The sequence below is a fragment of the Capricornis sumatraensis genome, chromosome 10 (genome assembly GCF_032405125.1).
Source record: "Capricornis sumatraensis isolate serow.1 chromosome 10, serow.2, whole genome shotgun sequence".
Lineage (NCBI taxonomy): Eukaryota > Metazoa > Chordata > Mammalia > Artiodactyla > Bovidae > Capricornis > Capricornis sumatraensis.
The window spans coordinates 93,301,565-93,326,565 of record NC_091078.1 but is presented as its reverse complement, the minus strand read 5'-3'; the positions used below and the strand labels follow the sequence as shown (position 1 = coordinate 93,326,565).

The 25,001-nt window shown below is 53.6% G+C and overlaps 1 protein-coding gene across 4 annotated transcripts; it reads right to left on the bottom strand.

Annotated features, from left to right (window-relative positions):
• Positions 1-650: 650 nt before the first annotated feature.
• On the bottom strand, positions 651-24,535 carry TKT (transketolase). 4 transcript variants are annotated; one of them, XM_068983202.1, is made up of 15 exons: positions 24,299-24,521; positions 14,524-14,641; positions 13,643-13,756; positions 12,858-12,955; positions 11,714-11,734; positions 8,577-8,768; positions 6,957-7,075; positions 5,446-5,639; positions 4,985-5,149; positions 3,655-3,811; positions 3,405-3,535; positions 2,740-2,823; positions 2,538-2,631; positions 1,881-2,003; positions 651-896 (listed from the first exon to the last, which is right to left on the bottom strand). In XM_068983202.1, the coding sequence occupies exons 1-15, from the start codon at positions 24,403-24,405 to the stop codon at positions 721-723; spliced, it is 1,893 nt and encodes a 630-aa protein (XP_068839303.1). In that variant the 5' UTR covers positions 24,406-24,521; the 3' UTR covers positions 651-720. The 4 variants fall into 4 exon arrangements, with proteins under 4 accessions (XP_068839303.1, XP_068839306.1, XP_068839305.1 ...); XM_068983205.1 differs by lacking the exon at positions 11,714-11,734 and having other exon boundaries at positions 24,299-24,535; XM_068983204.1 differs by lacking the exons at positions 11,714-11,734; positions 13,643-13,756 and adding an exon at positions 20,622-20,624 and having other exon boundaries at positions 14,524-14,620.
• Between the last annotated feature and the right edge of the window lie 466 nt (positions 24,536-25,001).

Below are 25,001 nucleotides of genomic sequence, written 5' to 3'. Positions count from 1 at the left end.
ATGGACAGAGTAGCCTAGTGAGCTACAGCCCAAAAAGGTTGCGAAGAGTCAGGCATGACAGAATGACTAAGTGCAACAAGGACTAGCCCAGCTGAGCCCAGGGAGCAAGGGAGAAATCAGCGGTGGTCCTGGGAGCTCAGGTCTGCACAGCTAAGTGTGAGCAGAAGCTCCTGGACAGTAGAGTCCCCGGTCCCACAGGAAAGGCATTTTCACAAGTTGAAGGGAGTTCTGCACACTTGGAACTGAGGAGAGCTGGTCTGCGGTGCTGGGTGAGAGCTTTTTGTTTTTTTCTGCCTCTTGCAGTTCTGATGCCAACCTGAGAAGCACCTTCTTCCCCAGGATAAGCTGGCCTATATCCCTCTGCTTCTCTGGGGTTGATGGAGCTTAGATTGTAAAGCCAGTCGAGGGTGAGGGTTTCTGCCTCTGGACTGGAAGGTGGTGCCTTAGAGGCAGCAACAGCGCTGACGGTCGGGGGCAGATGAGGGGCCTCCCCAGGTCGTGGTCCAGAACCAAGTGCACCAGGCTCCCAACCTTCCCCTTAGCCTTCTTCCTCTGAACCAGCACCGGCTGCATTCATATCCAAGAAGAAACGTTTCAGGAGCCAATTCATTTTTCTCAAAACATATATTTTATGACTCCTCTCAGTACATCTTTTGAGCACCTTTGCCAGGATCTCAGGAATGTGTAGAAGTCACTCCCACACCATACCCCATGCCCACCCTAGGCCCTGGTCACCAGGCCCCGCACGGCCTGCGCGATGGCATCCCTGTCAATGCCAAACATCTTCAGCAGCTCCGCTGGTTTCCCGCTTCTTGGCACCTGGCTGACCGCCAGGCGGGTAACAGTGACGCCAGGCTCTCCCACAACTGCAGAGGCCACTGCCTCACCTATGCCACCTGGACAAAGGAAAGGAGATGAGTAAGGGAATGCAGCCTCAGGGTGAGTGGTGGGCACATCACCTCTCATTGCCCCCCAGCCCCAAATCAGTCTGAGTTTATTCCCTTTCCTAAGGATGTGGGAAGGGCATATACTCCACCCTGCCCCACGCCTGTAACCAGACCAGACGTCACCAATCACAGCACTTTTTCTTCCCCATAAGCCCAAATGTGGCCTCTGAATCACTTTTAACACCATTTTCTGGGCATCAACCAATGAACGTATGCACCTGACTTCAGGGTCTAAGCCTGTCTCTTCCCCAGGGAAGGAATGGCTTGTAGAGGATGGCTTTGTGAAGAACTAATAGAAGCTTCCCAGATGTGTGTGAGTCACTCAGTCATGTCCAACTCTTTGCAACCCCAGGGACTGCAGCTGGCCAGGCTCCAGCTGTCCACTGAATTCTTCAGGCAAGAATACTGGAGTGGATTGCCATTCCCTTCTCCAGGTGGCTCAGTGGTAAAGAATCTGCCTACAATGCAGAAGACCCAGGTTCGATACCTGGGTCAGGACGGGAAGATCCCCTGAAGGAGGAAATGGCAACCCACTCCAGTATTCCTGCCTGGAGAACCCCATCAACAGAGGAGTCTGGTGGGCTATGGTCCATGGGTTCGCAGAGTCGGACACAACTGAAGCAACTAAGCAAACACACACACTCATAAAAGTCTGATATTTGTGTCGCTTTCCCAGCTTGATTCTCCACAACAGCCTTAACTTTCAAGAACTTCAGGGACATAACCACCGTGCGCTTTTAGCAAGGCTGGAACCCTTGCAGGTTTCCTGGATCGGGCAGGGATCTAAGGAGCCGTTCCAGCCATTGAGTTCACTTGTCCACAACCCAAGCCTGAGGTCTAGTAAGAACCCAGGTGCCAGCTGCTCTGGGCTTCCTGGGCTGCAGCTCTCCTGCTGGGGCTGGATGTCCAGCCGTGTGCCACTAGCTCTCTCACCTTCACAGTAGTGGTCCTCCACAGTGAGGATCCTGCCCTTGGTGGCACGGGCACTGTCAAGAATGAGCTTCTTATCCAGGGGCTTGATGGTGAAAGGGTCCAACACGCGAATGTTGATCTTTTCTGTGAGGGGAGAAGAGGGGTTAGGCAAAGGAGCTGGGTGCTGTGGGTCTCTCCTTTAGGGCCTTGGATGGGCGCCCTGGGAGGGAGCCTGTCACGTAGCTACCCACCCCTCCACCTGGGAGCCTGCCTGGCCTGATTTGGGAGCAACTGGCCTCCAGGAAGATGAGCACCCCTTCTCTCCCCTCCTGCCCTGGGCTGCAGGATGTTGGCATTTGGACTGTCAGGAAACTCCATCAAAGATGCTTTTCAAGCTAAAGAGGAAGCCAGAGGGACATTCTAAGAGTCTGCCCTGAGGGAAGGTAAGGCACAGTGATACTGAATAACATACTTAGAGGCCAGCTAAGTAGATTCAAGTCCTATGGTCAGGCCCCAGGGCTTCTGATCTGGTCAGCATGCTGGGCACACAATAAGGGCTCCAAGTCTGGCTTTTATTAATATCCTCATCATTTAATTAGATGAGATTCTTCCTCACCCCCAAGACCTGGTCTGCAGTCAGTGCCCCGTCTAAGACTCTGCAGGTCCCACATTCCTTACCTCTCTTCAGCAGGTCAGCAGCTGCCAAAGCCTCGTGCAGGGTCACCCCAGCACCAATCACAGTCACCTGGTCATCCTTGTTCTTCAGGATTACCTGGGGGCAACATGGGGGCCAGTGAGGCTCAGAAACGGGTGGCCTGGGGTGGGTCCCGACCTCAGGTTCACTCTACGGGGTCTCTCTGGCACATAAACTGCAACTGACCTTGGCTTGTCCGATTTGGAAATCTTCATTGTTGTTGTAGATGATGGCATTTTCTGGGCGGCTGGTCCGGATGAAGCAGATACCCTGGAATGAAACAGAATAACGAAGGATTTCAGGATGTAGGACATCTAATCTCAAGGGCAGGAGTCTTTCCTCTGCAGCGTGTGCCTCTCCAAATACTCCTCTTGAATGAGAGCCAGCCCCAAGTCCCAGAGAGAAGAGTCTCTATCAGGTAGACTGTCTTCCAGGAAGGGCTGCCCCTACCCAAGTGCTGTGCCTCGGTCCCTGTCCTCAGACAGAGGAACGAGAACCACGTGGGGGCTGCCTGGTCAACAGCAGGTGGCTCTTGGTCAGGACGGGCAGATAAGCCTCCACTGCCGGAATGGAGGCAGGGAGCTGGACTGGAGTATCCCAGGAGCTGCTGGGATGCTCAAATGGGCAAAGAGCACAGTGATCAATTAGCAGTGTCTGCCACATAGCAGGAAGGGTGGTGTGTATTCCATTTTTCCTAGTCTAGCTCCTCCAAGCTACACCACCAGTGCAAAGTCAGGAGATACCCATTCTGGGGCAGCAAATGAGCAGCTCTGGGCTGGCATGCTGGCCTCCCCTCCTGTCTCTCTAGGGAAGGACTAGCTGCAGCCGAACAAAGAAGTCACGAGACCCACCTTTGTATTGGCTGCTAATTCTACTGCCTTCTCCGTAGCCACGCCATCACTTGGGTAAAAGACAGTTGACATGGGGATAGAACGAAACATGGCCAGATCTTCCAGGGCCATCTGGGAGGGCCCGTCTTCTCCTAGGGTGTGGGAAAGGATATGTCAATGTAAGACCCCATGCATGTAATGCACTCCTGGCCCCACACCCTGCTCCGAAGTCTGAGGACGTCACAGGTGTAAGCACCCCAGCTCCACTCACCGATGGACACACCGCAGTGTGAGCCACAGAGGTTGATGTTGCTCTCGGAGATGGCTGCCATGCGAATCTGGTCGAAGGCCCGTGTAAAGAAGGCTGCGAAGGTGCTGCAGAAGGGCACCGTCCTGTCACGTGTGGCACAGCCCACGGCGATGCTCACCTGGGGTCAGAGCAGATGGCGTCAGCGCCGCGGGAGAGGTGGCCAGGAAGCCCAGGACTTCTCAGGGCCACCTCCTGTGAGGGGAGTGTTTTGTCATCCTAGTAACTGTTAATTCTCCTTTCATGCAAGTGATCCGGTGCACCTAGGGATTCCATCTGTTTCCAGACTCCTTTGAACTGATATAACCATTTCAAAAGTTCTCTTTAAAAAATCACTCTCCTGGGGAATACTTTCTTAGCAGCAAGCAAAGCCTTTCACAGAGCAAGCTAGTCAGCTGGGGCATGGATGGTTCATCCCTCCCAGGCCCGTGCAAGTTCCCCTCCACTATCTTCCTGTTGCCCCAAGGCCTCTCCAAAGACAAGCCCTTGCACCCCTAAGCTCTGGAAGCTCCAGGCCCAAATCCTGGCCTAGAAGCACTGAGTGCAGGCATCGGTTCCAAATCGGCACCAGCTCCACAGTTATGAAATCCACCAGCTGACATGAGCCCTCCTTCCCCAGCACACCTGGGGCCCCCCCAGCCCCCACCCTCTCCACACCCCACCAGTTTAGTCTGGATCTTCCAGCTGCCAAGGCCAGAAGCCAGAGACAACTTCCAGTTAAGGTATTAAGAGGAAGAATGTTGGGTGCAATAGAGCCACGTGGCCACCAGGGGGCGGAAGTTCCCAGCTCCTAGGGGCCTGCAGGCCCTGCTGGGCTCCTCTGCAGAAAGGAGCGGATATTTTGAAAAACTGGACAAGACATTGTTCCTTATTTAACAACCACAGTTCCCTGACATGGACTTGTGAATACAACCATGCACATGGTAGAGGTCCACCAAACTCTCTCATCTCTGTATCCCGCAGGGTGGCAAGGGCCAGAGCCCTGTGTGTAAGAGTTCAGCCGCCTTTGCTAAAACGACCCGCCTCCTGGCTATGCCTGCCCTCCATCTGCAGAGCCCTTTACCCCCAGAGAAAGCCCACCCACCAGAATGCCTGGCTGGTGCGCAGTAGCCCCTGTTCAGCTCCCCTGTTTCCACTCCCCCAGCCCCTGGGTGTCACATCACCCCACCCCCACCAGTCCCTTGAGGTCATGGGTCCACGCTGGGTCAAGGACCAGCGTGCCGATATAGCTGCTCAAGGGAGTGGGAGGGCTTCAGCCCTGCCCCCACACCCCACAGACCCCAGCTCTGCCTACCATGTTCTGCTCAGCAATGTAACACTCAATGAAACGGTCCGGGTGCTCCTTTTTGAAGAGTTCTGAGAAGGTGGAGTTCTTGGTGTCCCCATCCAGGGCGATGATGCGGTCACTAGCATGGCCCAGCTTGGCCAGGGCCTGTCCATAGGCCTTGCGGGTAGCTATCTGTGGGGAGGAAAGAGTGGGTAGGCTGAGCACCTTAGGAGGCATGAGGCCTGGAGCCCTGCTCAGCCCCTGGGCCACAGCTTCCACCAGGGAGAAAAGGGACAAAATATAGGCACAGAGAAGTAAATAACTCCAGAGCTGGCTGTCCCCATGAAAGAACTGCAAGGAGCAATATCTCAGGGTTCCTCCTCACCTTGAACTAATCTCTTTTCTCTCTCCTGGCCCCACTCTTTGGAAATGAGTACTGTTGCACCCCAGCCTAGTCAGTCCAGAAAATTGGAGGCTCAACTGGGTACCTTGTCCCCAACTTTGTAGCTGGGCGGGGTGGGCATTCGGATGTTGGTGATGTCCACTGAGGGGGCGTCCTCCTGTGGGGGGGTCGCCAGGATCTTCTTCTTGCTCTGGATCTGACCGTAGATTTCCTGGATGATCTGATCGGCCATATTTTTGGGGAGGGGCTTCCCATGCCAAGACTCCTTATCTTCTATCCCTACAGGTACAACGTCAGAGGACAGACAGGTAAGGGGACAGCTCCCAGGGGACCAGGAAGAGCATGGAGGGCCCAGCCTCCATGTGAGGGTAAGGAGAAGACTGTGATGACCAGCGCTCAACTGCAGGCCCCTACTGAGTGGCGGCCCAGGCCTCCAGGAGCTCCCAGTGGGAGGGGGCATGCATGGGTGGACGAATATTGCTGGCATTCTGGCCCAACCCGTTCTCTGTGTCACCTCCCCACCCCAAGCTTGCAGAGAGTGGGGTCTGCTGCAAAAATCACACTCTTGTTGAAGAAGTTGGGAGGGAAGCTGAGGATCAGGGCAGGGTCAGCACTGCCAAAAGTCATCCCCTGCCAAGGTGCCTTGCTGTGTGGGAGGGCCAGTGAGGCTTAGTACCCCTCTCCTCTGAGTCACCTCAGATGTCACCACAGCCCAGGGAGAGCCAAGGACCCAGGCCACCCCCAGGAGCTGTAGTGGTAACACCTGAAGGGTGAGTGTCAGCAGCACTGAGGCTGCAACAGTATCCAAGAGGCCTCTCCCAGAGGCTCAGAGGGCTGTACACCTCTCCCAGATTCCAGTGAAACGTCCTCAACTGCCACAAGTCCACACAGGCAGAGAGAGATGTGACCCCTGGTGGGCAGGGGGCCAGCTGGACACAATGCACAGTGAAGCCAGCCCAGGGTCTGCACTTAGCTCTCTTAATGCCAGACTCTGTAGTCAAGTTCCTGCTCACTTCTAGCCCCCATCGTCCCTTCTTTACAATGGCAACGGCCATCCTAGCCCTAAACAAGGGTTTGGAACCCATGGTTGGGTGCTAGGGAGGGACCTGCAGAGCTCTCAGGCCTGGCTCAGGAACTATCTTCCAGACCCTCCTGGGCAACCCACCTGCACAAGCCTCTGGAATCCCTTTTCCATTGCATGAGGGGTACCCTGCTCACCTCTGAGGGGAGAATCTAGGTCTCCCCAAGCTCTCCTGGGGCTCCCTGCCTCAGCCCTTCGGCTCAGGGCAGACAGCTGGAGCTGCCAAGGTCGCTCTGCGAATGCCAGCCAGGGAGTGTCCTTTCTCCTTACCCAGAGGCCTCTCAAAGTCCTCCCGCCTATATATGACCCCCATAGGCCACCCAACCAGGGTCCTAAATCTCAGCTCAGCCACCCTGCCCACCGAGTCTCCTGCACCTCCTTCCCCAGACTGGGTATACTCCACCGAGCAAGCAAGGGGCAGGCTCTTCAGTGGTACCCCCCGAAACCTCCAGCTCTAAAGTCAGCTGTAGGGACAGTCATGGGTAGGGCAGGAGGTGGAAGGCTCATGTACAGACCTGTGATGCCTCGGCCCTTGAAGGTCTTGGCAATGATGGCTGTTGGCTGGTTCTTCACCTGCCCGAAGGCCTTGCACAGTTCCTCCACGCTGTGCCCATCTACGATGACAGCGTTCCAACTGGGAACAGAGAGAGGGTATGAGGGGCAAGGGCCCTGACAAGGGTCCAGGGAAAGGCCTGCCCTCCTTCCACTGCATGAAAGGACCTGGAGGAGCTGGGATGGCTCAAACCTGCCTGTTTCCAATTTGGGTTTAATTTTCTCTTTGCACATTGTTTTACTTCCTCTTGTTTGCCTTTGGACAGACCTTCCTCCTCTCGCCTAAGTAATGCAAAGCCCAGTGTACTTATTGTCTTTCATTCCTGAGCTGCTCATTTCCTACTGAAAGCTACTCTTGGGACAATGCGCTGCGTTTGGAATCTGCTACTAGATTTTTGATGAATTTTTATTTAAGCTGACCTCTCCATGGCTGCTGGACGCAGTGTTAGAAACTTGTATAAAACAAGCTATGTTGTCAAACATCCAGAAAGAAACTTTCTCTTTCAGCCAATCCTTTCTGGAATTCTTTTTGGTGGATTAATAGTAATAGAAGTGGCAGCTCACACTTACTGAGCACCCACTCTGTAAAGCACAGAGCCAAGCACCTATCAACCCACTTAAGCCTGTTGTTGTCCCCATTTTATAGACAAGTAAACTGAGATACTGAAGGTGGAGCAACCTGCCCAAGGTCACAAAAGCAAGTTAAGTGATGGAGCCAGGACTTAAGGAATCTGGTTTCATAGTCACAAGGTTATGGACACAGACCCAAGGACATTGCCAGGGTTATTCTCTAAGTCCCCAGGTCCATGTGGTTTTGGGAAGGTCTGTCCCTGAGGCATTTTGTGGCTCTGTTTCTTCCTTCATCCAGAGAAATCTTTCCTCTCTTCCTTTTCTCCCTCTATAAGGTCACAAAAGAGGTGACACCCCTTTATCTATGTGACCAGGTACTGCAACTCCACCCCCACCTTCCCTGGCCATCAGTTCATCTCTGAAGGGTGGCCTTGGAGGCCCAGGGCCCTCAGAGCCCAACTGCAGCACAGCTTGTACCTGGGGCAGGGGCAGGACATCAAGGTGGGGGCCCCTCTGGGTGCCACCCACCCAGACAGACCTCCTTGCTTTGTAACAGGTGACTCTGAACTCACAACCATCCGAGGCCCAGGGGAGAGATCTGGAAATCCTATCTCCCATTTCCCTAGGAGATGGGGCCCACTCCTCCTCCCCAGGCTGGCTGGCCATAGGTCACCAGTGGACTGATGTGCTGAGGGAGCCTGGTCTACACTGTGTGCCTCCTGCCTCCTCACCCAAGAACAAAGTGAGGATGTATGAGATCACATCACGTGGAAGCTCTGAGAGCCATCACACCAATGTGCAAATACAGGAACTCAGAGCTGCATCTCAGCCCACAAACCCGTGGCACTGGCCAAGGCGGCCCCTTTAAGCCCAAGTGCCACGTGAGTCAAACCCTGAAGTGAGGCTGCATAAAAATGCGGCTTAACCTCCGGCTCAGCCCCTGCACGTGCAAAGCTTCTGGCATAGAGGTCTCCTTTGCTACGAGGGTCCTCAGGTCATTGCCCCGTACGTACCCGAAGGCCTCGCAGCGCTTCTGGTAGACATCCATCTGGTGCTGCAGCGGGGCAGGGTCACTCTGGCCCAGGCGGTTGATGTCAAGAATGGCGACAAGGTTGTCCAGCTTGTAGATGCTGGCGAAGGCCATGGCCTCCCACACGGAGCCCTCTGACAGCTCCCCGTCTCCCAGCATGCAATAGACCCGGTAGCTGTGGACGGGGGGGGGGGCGGGTTAGAGGCCGTCCCTGTGCCCCTGGCCTCTCCCTCTGGGACATGCCACAGCTGTGCCAAACCCAAGTCCACACCCAGTGGGGAAAGGGCTGCGATGGAAACTGTCAGGAGCTCCAGAAAGTAGTACTGGCTGCCAAGAAAAGAGCTCCAGACAGCAGTCTGGCCAATAAGATCCAATCAGAAGTTGTTAGGGCATGAAGAAAACGGTGAGGTTCATGGGGGCTAACTACTCACGCTGAGTGGGAGCCACCCACCCCAGGGCTGCATCCGCTTCTCTCTACCCCAACTTGAACCAGGACGTTGGGGGAGCCCTGGGACTCACTGGGCAGGCCAGAGGGACAGGAGGCCTTTCTGCTCAGAGGAGGTGGGCTGGAGAGGCCACCTGTGAGGCACACCAGACAGCACTCCAGAGGCAGGCTTCAGGAGAAGATGAGCACTCGCAAGGCGCTTAAAGGCCAAGATCGCTGTTGGGGGCAGCTGCCTCCTAGGATGGGCTTCTCCCAAGGTTCTGGGGCTGGTTTTTGCCCAAGACTAGAGCTGGGCTTAGCTTTCTGCCTCTCCAGGGGCCATCTCCTGCCCTCAACCCAGGAAGCCATGATCTTCCAAAGGCAGTATGACACAGTATAAAGGGCAATGAAGTTGGGATAAATTACCCAGAAACAGAACTTTCCCTGGGGAGGGTGGAGCTGAGAGTGAGGCTGAAGGCAGGGAGAGCAATTCAGAGACCTTGACCCCACCTCCCACCCCCTAACTGTGCTTAGCACTAAGTAACCCTCTCAAGAAGGTAAAGTGAAAGTTGCTCAATTGTGTCTGAGTCTTTGCCACCCCATGGAGTATACAATCCATGGAATTCTCCAGGCCAGAACACTAGAGTGTGTAGCCTTTCCCTTCTCCAGGGGATCTCCCCAACCCAGGTCTCCCGCTTTGCAGGTGCATTCTTTCCCAGCTGAGCCACAAGGGAAGCCCCTTGTGAAGGTAAGCCCCACAAGAAGGTAAGTGCAGTTGTTATTCCCAAAAATACACATAGATAAGGAAACAGGCTCAAAGGCTGAGGGACTTGTCTAAAGATCAGCTGGGCAGCTGAGTGGGGATTCAAACCTGGGCCTGACTGCCCAGTCCTTGCTGACTAGGACTGCATGTAGCAGAAGGAGCGCCAGGATGTGGAGACCCCCACTCGCCTGCTCAGTGTCAACTGTGTGAAACCAGGAAATGAGGCTGCTGCCTGGATGGGTCGGAGAGGACACAGCCTGCCTGCTGCTGAGCGGGTCGGGCCACCATGCCTCCCTGTTGCAGGGAGGGCCAAGGCAGGAGGAGCTGGAGAAGAGGCGGGGCCAGCCATGGTGCTGTCAGCATGACTCAGCACCACTGCAGGCCTCCAGGTCACAGAGAGTTCCTTCATCCTCTCCATGCCGTGTCAGGCCTGTATCTTCCCTTCTGCGGCCTCCAGTGGGCCGGGCCACTGGTTCCTCCACCAGGTGCAGGGGGTCCTGCACAGCCGCTCCCCAAAATGACCAGTCTGACGTGGCTGAGCAGAGAGGCCGGTAGGGAACTTGACTTCTCCAGAAAGGGATTCCAGGGAAGCCGAACAGCTACCCTCCCAACTCCACACCCACTTCCAAGGAAGTTGAACTGGGGCTAAGAGTGGAGTCACAGCACAACCTCAGATTCAGGTCAGGAGGGCAGCCTGGGGAGACACTGGGCTGGAAAGAAGAAAAGGGCGCTCTGCAGAAGCTGGGGCTAACCCTGAGGCTGTGTATTGTCTGGAGCTGTTAGATTTGGGGCGGAAGTTGCAAATACCCATACTCCTGAACAACCATGAAGAAACTAATGAGAGGGCCAATATTTGTTGCAGGAGTTGGGAAACCACCTCAAATGTCCAACAACAAATGACTGTCTAAACGCGTGAGAGCATCCCCATGAAAAAGAATGGGCATTAAAACTAGCTCTTGACAGTGTGCGACGCGTGAGGAAATGTTCAGATTTTCCCAAAAAGCATTAGGTGAAAGTATATAAATACTAGGATGATAAATCTGTAAGTTCCTTCTCACAATAACATGGAGGAAATAGAATGCATTGTTGTTAAGAAGGTTGAAATGGCGGGGGGGAGGGGGGGGGCGGTTAAGAATAGGGAAAATGTTCATTTCTTTTTAATGCATTCCTGTGTTTCAGATTAGTAGGTATTTTGAAGTGAAGTCGCTCAGTTGTGTCAGACTCTTTGCGACCCCATGGACTGTAGCCTACCAGGCTCCTCTATCCATGGGATTTTCTAGGCAATAGTACTGGAGTGGATTGCCATTTCTTTCTCCAGGGGATCTCCCCAACCCAGGGATCGAACCTGGGTCTCCTGCATTGTAGACAGACACTTTACTGTCTGAGCCACCAGGGAAGTCCAATCCCCCCAAAAAATTATTTAAAAGAGAAATGGGGAAATTCCCCGATGAGCCAGTAGTCAGGACTCCACCGTCTCACTGCCCGGGGCTCCAGGTTTGATGCCTGGTCAGGGAACTAAGATCCCACAAGCTGCAGAATACAGCCAAAAAAAGAGAGAGAGGGAGAGATGGAAAAGAGCCAGCTGGATGTGTGCTCCCCGGCTGCTGGCTGGACAGACCGGACTGGAGGCTGGATCTGCTCTATCAGGAACTCTGGCAGCTGGCACAGCCTGATCATTCCCTCGACCCCTCAGCCTTAGCCAACCCTGGCTGCCGAGAACCACACTAAACCCCTTCTCCCTACACTGGCTTCTCCCATTATGTTAAGGGTCAGGAAATGACCCTTCATGAGGAATTATTTCAACCAACTGTAGAGAATAATTAACTCACAACTCTGGTTCTGTACCAAATAAAATACTCTTAAACACACATCCCATTCTTTGTGACTTTCTTCACTTCACGGTGGATCACGTCTGGGTGTAGCTGAGCCTGGCCTTGGAGCCCAGCTGGGGAGGCTGTGCAGTAGTCAACTGACACCAGCCTGAGTCTGGAAAGCCTCAGAGCCCCAGTCTATCTCCCGGAGAAAACTGTCTCAGCAGCTTCCCCTGAAAAAGTAGGTACTCACTGAGGCACAGCCTCCAGTCAGGCTGCCTGCAGCCACCCGCCACCTGCAGGCCAGCTCCCTCGGCCTCTCCTCTGGGAAGCTTCCCACTTGCAGGGCCCCCTGACCCTCCTGTGCTTCCCTCGGGCACCTCAGAGCAGCCTTGGGGACCCTGAATACGGACTCTGGATGCACACCCTGGGTTCAAAATCCTGCCTCCACCACAAGGAAAACATCTTACCTGTTTCCTTATCTGTGTGGAGGGACAGCTGTGTGCATGTCACCACCCAGCCCATGGGGCTTATCAAGGTGAAACTCTAGAAAGCTCTGAGTAGAGTACAGAGCCCCAAAGGGTAAAGGTGCAGAAACCACCTTGACGGCCTGTAGCCAACACTCCTGCCCTCCACAGCAGAGACTCGTCTGCAGGCCACGGTGGACAGCCTTGTGGCTGAAACCTGCCTCAAGGGGCATCTCCCCCAAACTGCATGGGTGCTGGAGCAGCAAAGCTCTGACCAGGCTGCTCACTCCCTACAGACCAACCTCTCCAGCATTCATTGCTTCCTTGGCTGACAGGTGGGGCTCAGGGAGGCCCAGAATTCCCCAGAACACACCGTCTACTGCTTTCCTGAGGTAAGGCCGAGTGGCTCAGGCCTAGGTTTGTGGCACCCAGTCAGGCATTGTGGGATGGGGCCTCCTAAGACTTCTGGGGTCCAGGAGCTGGGCTCAAGAGGGCAACAAGGAAACTGATGAGTCAGAGCATTCTGGCCAAAGAGCATGCAGCCTTGGACGCAAAGCGGGCCCTGCTGGCCACTCTCCAGGGACTCTGGGCACATCCCTTCCTTCCTCTGAGCCGATTTCTTCATCTTAAAAGGGGGCCAGCCCTGGTACCAGCCTCACACCATGCATGCACAGTTAATTACACAGTTTCTACTCAGTCTCCGTCAGGCAAGGAGGTGCTTGGGGGCAGAGAGTAAAACTGGGCCCCCAGGACCACCCACCAAACCACTGTGGGTGGGGTGGGGGAGTGGGAGCATTACCTGGCTTTGTCGAAGTATTTGCCTGTGTAGGCCATCCCACAAGCGGCTCCAAGGCCCTGGCCCAGGGAGCCAGTGGCCACATCGGTGAAAGCTTGTTTCTGTCATGACAGAGGGCTTCAGTTACCACAGGCAATGTCTCCTTGAAGTGCCTCCCAGGATCCTGGCCACGAAAGCCTTGCAGCCATGCCCCACCCAGACCCTGGGGGTGTGACTTCCCACTCTCCCTGCAGCAGTAATTGTGGGTGTGGTTCAAATACCAGCTCAGTCCACAGGGAGCTGTGTGACCTCAGGCCATGGACTGAATCTGTTCCCTCACCTGTAGAAGAGCCCAGCTTGTGAAGTGGGTGTGAGAACTCAAGACAAAACTGAATATTTAGCCTAGTGGCTGGCCCTGATGGGATGTGACAGTTTTCACGGTAACCTCTAAGGAACACACTGGGCCCCTTCCTTGGATATTACCAGTATCCTGCTGCCACCCCCTTAGTGAACCTCATCTCCCAAGCTGTGTCTACATGGCCAAGGAGGCCCAGCAGGGAAGGGAAGCTGGTATTTGGTGCTGGGGAAAGGCCCTCCTGGCAGTCAGCTCAGAGCACCCTAGGTTGGGGCTTTAAAGGCCTCAGACTTCAGCACAAGCTTGGGGTAAGCAGTGTTCCCTAAGCACCCACTTCTTCCTCTGCCCTCTAACATCCTCAGTTCCTCAGTGGGTGCCCTGCCCCCTTTCCACAGCCTTGAGAAACAGGAAATGGAGGCAGAGGCCTGCAGGGCTCCTGGTGAGGTGCACTTACCGGGACAGGGTGCCCGTCCAAGTCGGAGCTGATCTTCCTCAGATTCAGCAGCTCTGACTCCGGCAGGAAGCCAGCTTCAGCCCAGACGGCATACAGGATGGGCGCCGCGTGGCCCTGCAGGGGACAGTCCATGGGGAGAGGTCAGATGAGGAGCTGTTCCCGCCGGGGCCTGGCCGAGCCTGCCGGCCAGGATATCCCTTTCAGAGAAGGAAGCAAGTGAAGGCCACTTCCCCTCCCTTCATCCTCTACCCCGAGGTTCCCACAGTCAAGGCCGAGCGGAGCCCAGAACAGGTGCAGGGGAACACAGCTGTGAGGCTGCGGAGGCCAAAACCCCAGCAGGCAGCCGGTCACCCTAATCCTTGGGTTCTGGCATGTGAGCCGACTTGGACAGACTTCTAAGCTCTCATGCCTGCCTCGAGTGACCAGAGGCCACGGAGCCAGGGCTGGGTACTGGTGGATTTGGGGGGTTCGTGGCATGGCTTGCGGCTGTGGCTCCCCATCCCAAACTCTGTTGCAGGGTACCCCCACTCCTGAGGGGGTGAGCATGGCCTGGATATTGGCCCAGCAGAGATGCGTGCAAAAAGCCACCAAGCTGTACCCCAGACCTGGACTCCAGTCCTGCCAGTCAACACCAAACACGAGTGGAACTCCCAAGATCATTTCCATTCTCTCCTACTAATTCAGTCATTTATTTCTTAGTTAAACTTTACCAGCAGGGTCAGGACAGAGCCAGAGGGGGCCGGGTCAGGTGGGGCAAGTGGAGGAGCCTGGGGTGAGGAAAGGTGGCGAAAGGCTGGGCTTACATCAGGAAGGCAGGTTTCCTTCTTGCCGTTGCAGGGCCCACCCAGACCCAGGTGAAGGGTTGGGGGCTGGCTTCCTACCTTGGAGAGAACAAAGCGGTCGTTGTGAGGGTTCCGGGGATCCAGGGCCTTGTACCGCATGGTGTGGAAGAAGAGGACAGCCATGATCTCAGCAGCGCTGCAGCATGACGTGGGGTGGCTGTGGCCCAGGAGAGACATGCACACGTGGGTCACGGCCCAGACCCCTGGCCTCAGTGCTCACCACGCTTGAGCACTGGGGGTGCAGGTGTCAAGGAGCCACGTGATCTGGGCCCTGGGAGGGCTGCATGGGGGTTGCACCCTCAGAGACATGGAGGAGGAGGGACCCAGGAGACTGTGGTAGCCCCTCTAGGACCATTGAGCTAAATCCCAGTGGGACTGCCAGGACTCTGCCCACCTATCAGGGCAACTTGGCCTCCATGGCCCTTATGGATCCAGGGCCCTGCATAGCCACGGTCAGGGGTGAGACTTCCAGTAGACTCCACCCATAGGGTGGGTAGTCTGGCAACCAGGGCTTTAGGCTCTCCAAGAGCATCACTGGGCTACTCGGCAGCCTAGCCTCTTAATGGGCATTCTGAGGGCTGGTATAGCACCAGAAACCATGCTTTCGTACAGAACTGAAAAGGCAAAAGCAATCTCTTATCTTCTACAAAGGATACAATCCTAAAAAAGTAAAAATAATAATTCCTTCTGCCTGAGACAAGAGCTGGGGTGGGGCTGATAGTAGCCAAGAGCCTGTCCTTCCTTGTGGGGTCAAGGGGGCTGCCTTTATTAGGCTCTTGTTCTATTCACCACATACTTACTTGAATGGCGACCCGGCAGAGGACTTAGCTAGAGATAGTACATCTTAGAGATGAGACTTGTTCAGGTTTCTCAGGACCCACTTGGTTGATTCTAACACCAGCCTCCAGGGTTCCTGGCAGGACATGCTATAATTCCTGAAGCCCTCTGGTCCACAGTCTGATTACAACGTCAGTCTCAGGGCACGTGTCTCCCAGCCGCCCCCTCCACACTGTAACATGCCCACTGCCAAACCCAAGGGCACATGCACCGTTTGGAGTTCACGTGGGCCTCCCTCCTCCCTGCAGCCGGCTCCCCGCACGGGTTAGGGGTGAGTCACTCCCAGAGCAGACACATTAGTAGAGAAACCCGGAACTGCCCATGCTGGTTTAGTAGCCACATCCCCAGCACACAGCTGTCTTATACTTAACCATGTCTACGAACTCCTGGGTCATGGGGAAAGACACTAGACCTGAAAGAGGGAGGTGAGGAAATGTGAACGAGAAACCTCTTCCCCGCCTGGCAGGAACCCAGCTTCCCTTGTCCCTAGCACAGAATTCAGCGGGGCAAGGGGGTACGGACGGACACCCCAGTCAACACCGGCCATGCTGACCTCCTGCCTTCCCCGCCCTCCGAGGGCAGCCTCGTTCCTGAGGAACCCTGTTTCAAAAGTCAAGATCCTGTGAGGAGAACAGTGGGGGAAGGATGTGGGTGGACAGCAGGCCAAACTGCTCCAAGAGATGGAAGGCAGGCACGGGATGGGGCTCAGCCCCTCCTGCCCATCAGTGGTTTCCAGGAAGGGGCTCCAGGGATAAAGGCCTGGCAAAAGCACCTTCTGGGCATGGCAAAGGCATGTCCGCCTGGGCAAAGCTGATGTGGAAGGAGGGAGGTCATCCATGAAGACAAACCAGAACTGAAAAGTACTTGATTTCAACCAGGCTTCCCTAGTAGCTCAGTTGGTAAAGAATCTGCCTGCAATGCAGCAGACCTGGGTTCAGTCCCTGGGTCGGGAAGATCCCCTGGAGAAGGAAATGGCAACCCACTCCAGCACTCTTGCCTGGAGAATTCCGTGGACAGAGGAGCCTGGCACGTTAAGTGGGATCGCAAAGAAGAAAGCCTGCATGATGGACACACTGCTGGCCCTACATTCATATCTTCCAAATAAAAACATACAGAGTTAAGGGGTGCTTGGGGTCCAGGCGTCTGCCCACCCCCGACCCCAGAGCTTTCAGGGAATTCCCGAGATGTGTCCCACGGTGGGGATATGGGCCACTGCGGCTGTGTGGCTTCAGCTTGTGCTTCAGCTCCCTGCGGCTCAGCTTCCTCACCTGTAGATGGGATGCTATGTGGGGACATCCATGGTCAAGGAACTAAGACAGTGAACTCAAAGTGCCCAGGTCACCATCAGCCACCACCATCTGCTGGAAGACCAGATGCCACACTCTGTTCTTCAACAGCGCCCCCACTCATCAGCAGGCTGGGACTGAGGCCCGCTGCTGACCACAGGGCAGGCAGGAGGGAAGCAAGCTGCGGGCTGAGATGGGGCTCTGCCGAACTCATGGGAGACATTACTTTTAAGCTCAACTTACTAGAGGAGCTCCAGTGTACAGACTCTGGGGCCCCAAGACCTGTGTTTCCCCAGCAACTCCAGCCTGCCCTGGGGGGACAACTGTGGTTGGGGGGGGGGGGGCCTACCTCCCATGCTGCTCAGGACACATCTATGTCCTGACTAGAGATGGGAAGGCCAGGGACAGGGTGGGCAGCTGCAGGGAACTTTATCTGCTAAGCAACTCTTTGTGATGCATGGGAGTTACAAGGTTGTTCTAAAACCTGTCTGCTGCTGCTGCTAAGTCGCTTCAGTTGTGTCCAACTCTGTGCGACCCCATAGACAGCAGCCCACCCACTCTCCCGTCCCTGGGATTCTCCAGGCAGGAATACTGGAGTGGGTTGCCATTGCCTTCTCTAAAACCTGTCTACTTATTCCTAATTAGTTCAGTCTATGAAGGTGATGTTGAGGGAGCTGGGCCTAAGTAGGTCGCAAAGAGTTGGACACAACTGAGCGACCGAAATGAACTGAACTGAACTGAAGTCTCTCGAAGCCCTCCACCCACCCCAGGGGAAGACACACTTTCCAGATGTTCCCTTCTCTCTTCCCCCTTCCATTCAGCACTTTCTGCCTGCTCACAGGTTTTCCTACAGAAAAAGTGCAGAGAAGATCCCTCAGCCCTCTGGCTGGGCTCCGCTCCATTATCAAGAGAGAATACTGCCAGCTGCCATGATGGCCCTTCTCCCTGCCCTACACATACCTCAAGACCTCAAAAAATGAACAGACCAGGGAGGTGAGCATGGCCACAGCCTCTCTCATGCCTCAAAACAGGAAGAAAAATAATCTGCTATGAATAAAAAACTAAGTTCCTGAAGGAAAAAGTAAGAAATGTGAGTTGAAAACCCAACAGTGAAGATCCAACCTAAAAAGTTAAAAAATGCACTGAGCTCAAGGAGAGTAGAAAGATAAAAACAGAAATTTATGAAATACGAAGCAAATGTACAATTTTTAAAAATCAAAGCCAACAGTTAGCTCTTCGGAAAAGAAAAAAAGATGAAAGGCAGGATCCAGAAAAAGGAAATGGTGCTATTAGAAGTGGAGGGATGGGCATAAGAACAGATAATAAAATACTCCAAACAACCTGATACAAATAAATTTGGAAACAGGAAAATGTCTAGGAAAAAATGATTTACCAAAACTGACTCAGGAAGAGACAGAAAATCTAAGTAATCTTTTAACTATTAAAAAGACCAAATCAACAGCTATAAATGCACATTCCCTAAGGCCCAGCATCTCTACTTCTAAGACCAGATTCACAGCAAAACATGCAATGATCAGATCTGAAAGCTACCTTCATGTCTATCGAGAAGATATTCCATGACAACATATTTCTGGAATACTATGCAGCAATCTCAATAAAATCTCACAAATATGACACGTGAACAAAGCTCACTGCAGACAGATCTCTACCAGGGAAGACCATAAAGTTTATGAACTTATAAAGAAAATAATAAAATGCAAAACTCAGGGTATAGCTCTTTCTTGGGGGAACCCTCCTTCTATGAGGAGGGAAAGACACCCAGTAGGTTCTAAAGCCCTGTAATATCCTTGTTCTTAGGCCTGGTGGAAGGGATACTACCAGGTTCATTATTTATAATATGTACATCAGTTATACTCTTTTTTTAGGCATATGTTAAAAAAAAAAACTCAGGAGAGAATCCTAGGATGCCAAGGCAGAAGCAAACCTCGGAAGCCCTCCTTGTTCTTCCTATTCCAGGAATCATGAGGGGTGGCTCTTGCCTGAGAAGACTGCCTCCACGCCTCAGATTGAGCCTTTTCACTGTCGTGGCCTTGGGCCTGAAGAGCATCTGGCACAAACAGTGCACAAATAAATGATGTGCCAAGGCTTTTTTAAGACCCCAGGGGTGCGAACTCTCTGAGCCTCAGTTTCCCCCATGTAAAATGGAGATATAGCAGAATCTGAATGAGGTAGTTTTTGTGTGTAAAGAGCCTGGCACAGTGCACAAAAATTGCAACTGCTCAGTAAAATCCTAGCTCTAAAAATATCAGATATGAAATCTAACCTCCTCATTTGAGAAGACCATTGAGGTCCACAGAAAGGAAGTGCCTTGCCCAAGGTTGCAATCTACCATCAGAAGAGCCAGGAGAAAAGCAAAATGCTAAGAGTAAGTGAAGAATGAATAGATAAATAAAATGTAGTTTATCCAAACACCTGACTGTCCAGGAATAAAAACAAAGTACCTTCACTACCTGCTACAACATAATGACCTTGCAAACATTGTGCTAAGTGAAAAGAAGCCAGACTTGACTCCATTTATATGAAATATCCAGAAGAGCTAAAGTGGGAAGTGGTAAGTTCAATAAAACTTACTGCATTAATAACTCACTGTCAATACATTAAATTGACTAGAAGCCACTGAACCCCACACTAAGAATGCCATGATATGAAAATTATACCTCCCTAGAGCTGTAAAAGCATGGTGTTTAAAAGGAAGAAGGTGCTCAGGGCCCAGATGAGGAAGTTCTTGAGAGGCCACACTCCCTTACCCAGTTGTGCAGTCCTTAGAGATTACAGCCAGGCCATGGGTGCAACTGACTTCTGAGCAAGAAGGTCAAACGGCACAGGCTCCTGTCAGCCAGACTCACATGCTGGGCGAGCTACCAGCTCCTGCAAGCCCACCTCATGAAGTAGACTTGACCTCACTGTTCAGGGAAAAAGTACTGCAGAAGAGTTGGCAGAAGGACCCAGCAACCAGGGCAGGCAGCTGGGTCATGTGCACAATGAGGGAGTTGCTGATGTTGTGGGACTGGGCTCTAGTGACAACAGACCTACCTACAGAGGCCAAGTCCAGGGAGGAGTCAGAGAGAGGTGGCCCAGGGGCCACAGTGTCATCAGCTCACAGGAAGCCAGGAGACCCTAACCAGGTGCACCGGGTTCTCAACTTCAGGAAGCACTTCCCAGCAGCCCTGCTGAGCTCAGAGGCAGAGAACAGTCGCTGCACGCCAGCCAGGTGTCCTCACAGGGAGTTGGGACACGCTGCTTGCTGCTGGGGTAATCCCAGCAGGCTTGTTCTTGCCTCAGTCAGGGCCGAGCTGGGGTGAAGACAGACCAAATGGAGAAGGCATGGGCAGCAGTTCTCTGCCCAGATAGGCTGGGCCCACAGGGGTCCTCTGAGCACTTCAAGTTCCTAATCACCAGAGCTGGGTGGCAAGGATGCACTCTCAGCCACTTTAAGGTCACAGGGACTCTCCCCAGGACAAGAAACTCACAAGAGGTGGTGGCAGGACCCCACAGCTCACTCATTCTGGTCCCCCAGCCCTGCTCTCAAGAAACCCAGTTTGAAAACCACCTACAACCCACTCCAGCATTCTTGCCTGGAGAATCTCATGGACAGATGAGCCTGGTGGGCTAGTCTATGGCATCGCAGAGTCGTACACAACTTAGCAACTGAACAACAACAACACACAATCAGGCAGATTGTGATTTGGGGAAATAGTTCTTGATGGAAATGTGACATAAAATGAAGAGTGAAGTGACCTAGCAATATGGAATACAGAGTTTTGTAGAAATTAACGTTTGTGTATAGAATAATAATTGCGAATATTCAAACAATAAAGTCCATGGCTAAAGAAAAAAAAAAAAAGAAAACCACCTAGCTATGAACTTCTTTAGAGATGGCGAAACTGAGGCCTCAGACGGAACACGGTCTTTTCAACAAAGGCACAGTCACTTGGCACACAGCTACGGTGAGATTCTTGTCTCTCTGTGCCCACCAGCCAGGCTTGGCCAGACCTTCTGTTCCTGAGTACCCATCCCAACGCTGTGGGTCAGAGCCCTGGGGACCTCTAAGCACAGCCTGAGCCCCCAGATTCAGGTCTGACTCCGTTGGAGTCCTCAGATAACACTTAGCACTGTTTGGATACTGTGAGTCTAGCGTGGTTGGTGAGAACTACAAAATCTCCACCAATAGCCTTAGCAGTCAGGGCCCCTCTGACAAGGCCACTGAGTGTCATCTTTTTTTGGGGGGGCGGGGGGGGGAAGCAGGGAGCTGCACCAGGTCTTTTTTGCAGCATGTGGGATCTAGTTCCCTGACAAGGGATCAAACCCAGTTTCCATGCGTTGGGACCTGTCTTATCCACTAGACCACCAGGGAAGTCCCTGAGTATCGTCTTTTAAAGACTGGGTGAGTTGGACCCTTGCCATGGCTGCCACAGCTCCTGTGGCACGCGGAGGGAGGGCGAGGTGACCTGGAGCGGCCTTGGCTGCTGCACAATGAGGCCTCTGTGCAGGCTGTCCCTCAGCTCCACGACACAGAGGCCAGTGTCCTCACTTCCCAAGCCTGGGGAGGTTCACTGTCACTTGCCCAGTGATGGCAGAGAAAGGGGAAAGCTACCAAGATATCAGGACCCCATGGTCCTCACTGACCCACTATCAATCCAGCATGTGCAATGACCATGCAAAGACTTTTGGTCAAAGTGCTGTTTGCATCACTGGGGATGTAAACTCCCCCAGGAAGGAGATAGCCTGGCAGGATGGTCACCTTGACCATGATTGCACAGCGCTAAGGCCTCAAAGCTGCGCCTTCACTTTGCAGAGCTCATCCACTGTCATGAGGAACTGCCTCAAAACAAACATCTTGGAGGCCTGTTCAAGGCTTCCTTTATTAGGGTTTTTTTTTATTTTTTTGCACACAGAACTCTTGGCACATGCCTTTCAAAATCTCTTTTGACAGAGGTTACATAGTAATGTTACTTCCTTCTGAAAATTCAGTTTTCTAAGTATTTCTTTTTTTTTTTTTTTGGTCTTGAGGCATGTTTCTCTAAGTATTTTAGAATTCTTTAGGCTTGTTCACAACTCACAGGAATCACTGTATCTTTCAGGGTTTTTTTTTGTAAATGGACACTTTGAGTTAGGTGAGTTCCTCCTTCAGGCATTACAATATAAACCTGCCTGTAACTCAGCTGCCAAATCCAGTATCTTTTCCTTGTAGAAATCTGAGTTTAACTATCTAACAAAGACCCAGGCAGGAGTCCCACTAGACACCCTCTCCCTTTGGGAGCCCCCCATCTCAAGTTGTAAATATTTGTTTCATTTTTCTCCAAGTGGCTTCAAACTGCCTGAGATGCCCATCACTGAGCCTGGTCCCCCCCTTTCCAGTTTCTCTCCATTCTCTGGCCTGGTGCTTCCCACCTGTCCAAGAAGTCTTCCTGGTAATATGAGCCCCTCACTGGAGCTTAGGATTTACTCATTAAAAACATATCCTAGGAGAGGGTGAGATGTATCGAAAGAGTAACATGGAAACTCACATTACCACATGTAAAATAGATAGACAACGGGAATTTGCTGTATAGCTCAGGAAACTCAAACAGGGGCTCTGTATCAACCTAGAGAGGTGGGATGGGAAGGCAGATGGGAGGGAGGTTCAAACGGGAAGGGATATATGTATACCTATGGCATCCGGTCCCATCACTTCAATGCAAATAGATGGGGAAACAGTGGAAACAGTGGCTGACTTTATTTTTTTGGGCTCCAAAAGCACTGCAGATGGTGATTGCAGCCATGAAATTAAGACGCTTACTCCTTGGAAGGAAAGTTATGACCAACCTAGATAGCATATTAAAAAGCAAAGACATTGCTTTGTCAACAAAGGTCCGTCTAGTCAAGGCTATGGTTTTTCCACTGGTCATGTATGGATGTGAGAGCTGGATTATAAAGAAACCTGAGCGCCAAAGAATTGATGCTTTTGAACTGTGGTGTTGGAGAAGACTCTTGAGAGTCCCTTGGACTGCAAGGAGATCCAACCAGTCCATCCTAAAGGAGATCAGTCCTGGGTGTTCATTGGAAGGACTGATGTTAAAGCTGAAACTCCAATACTTTGGCCACCTGATGCGAAGAGCTGACTCATTTGAAAAGACCCTGATGCTGGGAAGGACTGAGGGCGGGAGGAGAAGGGGATGACAGAGGATGAGATGGTTGGATGGCATCACCGACTCAATGGAGATGGGTTTGGGTGGACGCTGGGAGTTGGTGATGGACAGGGAGGCCTGGTGTGCTATGGTAATGGGGTCACAGAGAGTCGGACACAACCGAGCAACTGAACTGATGGCTGATTCATGTTGAGGTTTGACAGAGAACAAAATTTTGTAAAGCAATTATCCTTCAATTAAATATATATATATATATATATATATACTGTATGAAATTAGTCAGAAGGTAGAATCTTGTCTTTGTTCTACAGACTTAATCTGGGAAGGTCCCTGGAAACCATCCCCCACCGAGACTTCAAAATTATTTCATGAACCAATCATGAAATGCTGTCTGGGCAGCCTGGTCCCAAGGCCTAAATGGCTGGAATCCTGGAAACTACCGAGTTGTGTAGGAGCTACTACTGTTCCCATTTTACGGAGGAGGAAACAGGCTCTGAAGTGACTCACTGGCTGACTTTCTTAAGTACCCCAGCGGACGCCTCCAGCTGCACAGTGACCGATTATCATTACTGTCCCTGCAACTGGCCACCTTCAGAGAAGGCTCCCTGAGATGGACAGCAACCTTTCTCCGCCTCCGAGCCACAAGGGCTGGCGGGAAAGAGCGTTGGGGGATGGGCCTGTCTTGGGGAAAGTGCATGTGGAGGCTGGCCCTGCATGTTCACCGCAAGGCCCCGAGACTTGGTTCTTGGTTCTCTTAGCCTTTCAAACCTCCCTTCCTCCACCCCATCCCCTCCTCCTGTCCCCGCCCCAGAGGAGATCTTAGACCTTCAGTTTACAAGGTGTGCAACGGCTCTGCATCCACATGGCCACCTCCCTCCTCACCCTTACTCCCCTGGAGTCGCAGCACTCTTGCTCCAAACCCAAAGTGGCAGGAATTGGATTCTTAACAGGAATGTGAGGTGGCGACAGGGACGGGTAGTTTGAGGTAGGGACAAGGCCAGGGCCCCAGGCTTCCCAGCAAGATGAGGGCTTAAAACAGGCGCTCTCGTCTCGCTCGGGCAGAGCCGGTTCAAATTCCAGCTCTCTCTGCGCCCGATACCGGCCAACTGACAAACTCGGAGCCTCGGTTTCCTCACGTGTGGGTGGAAGGTTATCAATTACCAGGGAGTAAAGGGCCCAGGGGCCGCATGTGCCGAAACCCAAGCGCAGGGCCTGGCTCTCGCGCTAATGGTGGCTCTCTGCGCACCGCGGCCGAGAGGTTTCCGCAGTGCCCAGCCGCGTCTCTTGCGCCTTAGAGCGGAGGGGAAGGAGGGGCCGAGCCGGCCCAAGGCGCGCAGAGAGCCGGGCCCCAGGGGACGGAAGCCGGGCTGAGGGCCGGCGCGGCGGAAGGATCCTCCGGTCAGAACCTCGGGGCGCGCACTCCACCATGAGACCGCGCCCCCCAGCCCCAGCCCCGGCGCCTCCTCCGTGGTGGCACTGAGCAGCGCCACAAGGAGCCGACGTGCCCGCACCCCGGCGCCGCCGCCCAGCGTCCCAACTCACCCCGATCCGGCCGCCGTGGTGGCTTGGATGGAGCTGATACGCAGGCGGTTGGCCGTGTCCTTCAGGGCCTGCAGCTTCTGCTGATCAGGCTTATGGTAGGCCTCCATGGCGCGGCCAGGCGAACGGGCGGGTGGAGAGGCAGAGGACGCAGGCGGGAAAGCTAAGACGCACGGCTGCGGAGCTGCAAGCAGCGGCCGAGGCCTGAGGCCGCTCGCGGGCGCGTTAAGAGTCCCGGGAGTCGCGCGCGGGGCGGGGCGCCGGCATCACCCCAGGTTGCCCCGCCCCGGCGCCCCGCCCCGCCCCGGCGCCCCGCCCCGCCCCCGGACCCATGCAGGCAGCTCCGCCCCAGCCCTCCAGCGCTGATAGGGAAACTGAGGCCGCCGCGAGCCTAGGCGTTTTGCGACCCGACCCGATGCTGTCCACCCGCCTCGCCTCTCGGTTCCTCTTTCCTTCCCCCCGAAATCTGCGGGGCAGCTTCGAGCTGCCAGGCTCCTGAGTCAAGCGGCACTGCCCTGCTGGGATTAACCACACACAAAAATAATGTGATCATAACTCCAGGTTCTCCGCCCGGTCCAGAATTCTCCTGTGGATTCGAACCCTCCCTGCAGACAGCTCTCCTCCCTCCCCATACATAGCCCTGAGCGAAACTGACAGGGGAGGCTTCACTGGTAATCCCATTTTTAAAATGAGCAAATTGAAACTG

Excerpts from the sequence above, each read along its gene's own strand:
- TKT (XM_068983202.1), bottom strand. The coding sequence starts at position 24,405 with ATGGAGGCCTACCATAAGCCTGATCAGCAGAAGCTGCAGGCCCTGAAG. Across the intron at positions 13,757-14,523 it reads ACCGCTTTGTTCTCTCCAAG|GGCCACGCGGCGCCCATCCT; the intron begins GTAGGAAGCCAG and ends TGTCCCCTGCAG. Across the intron at positions 12,956-13,642 it reads TGGACGGGCACCCTGTCCCG|AAACAAGCTTTCACCGATGT; the intron begins GTAAGTGCACCT and ends CTGTCATGACAG.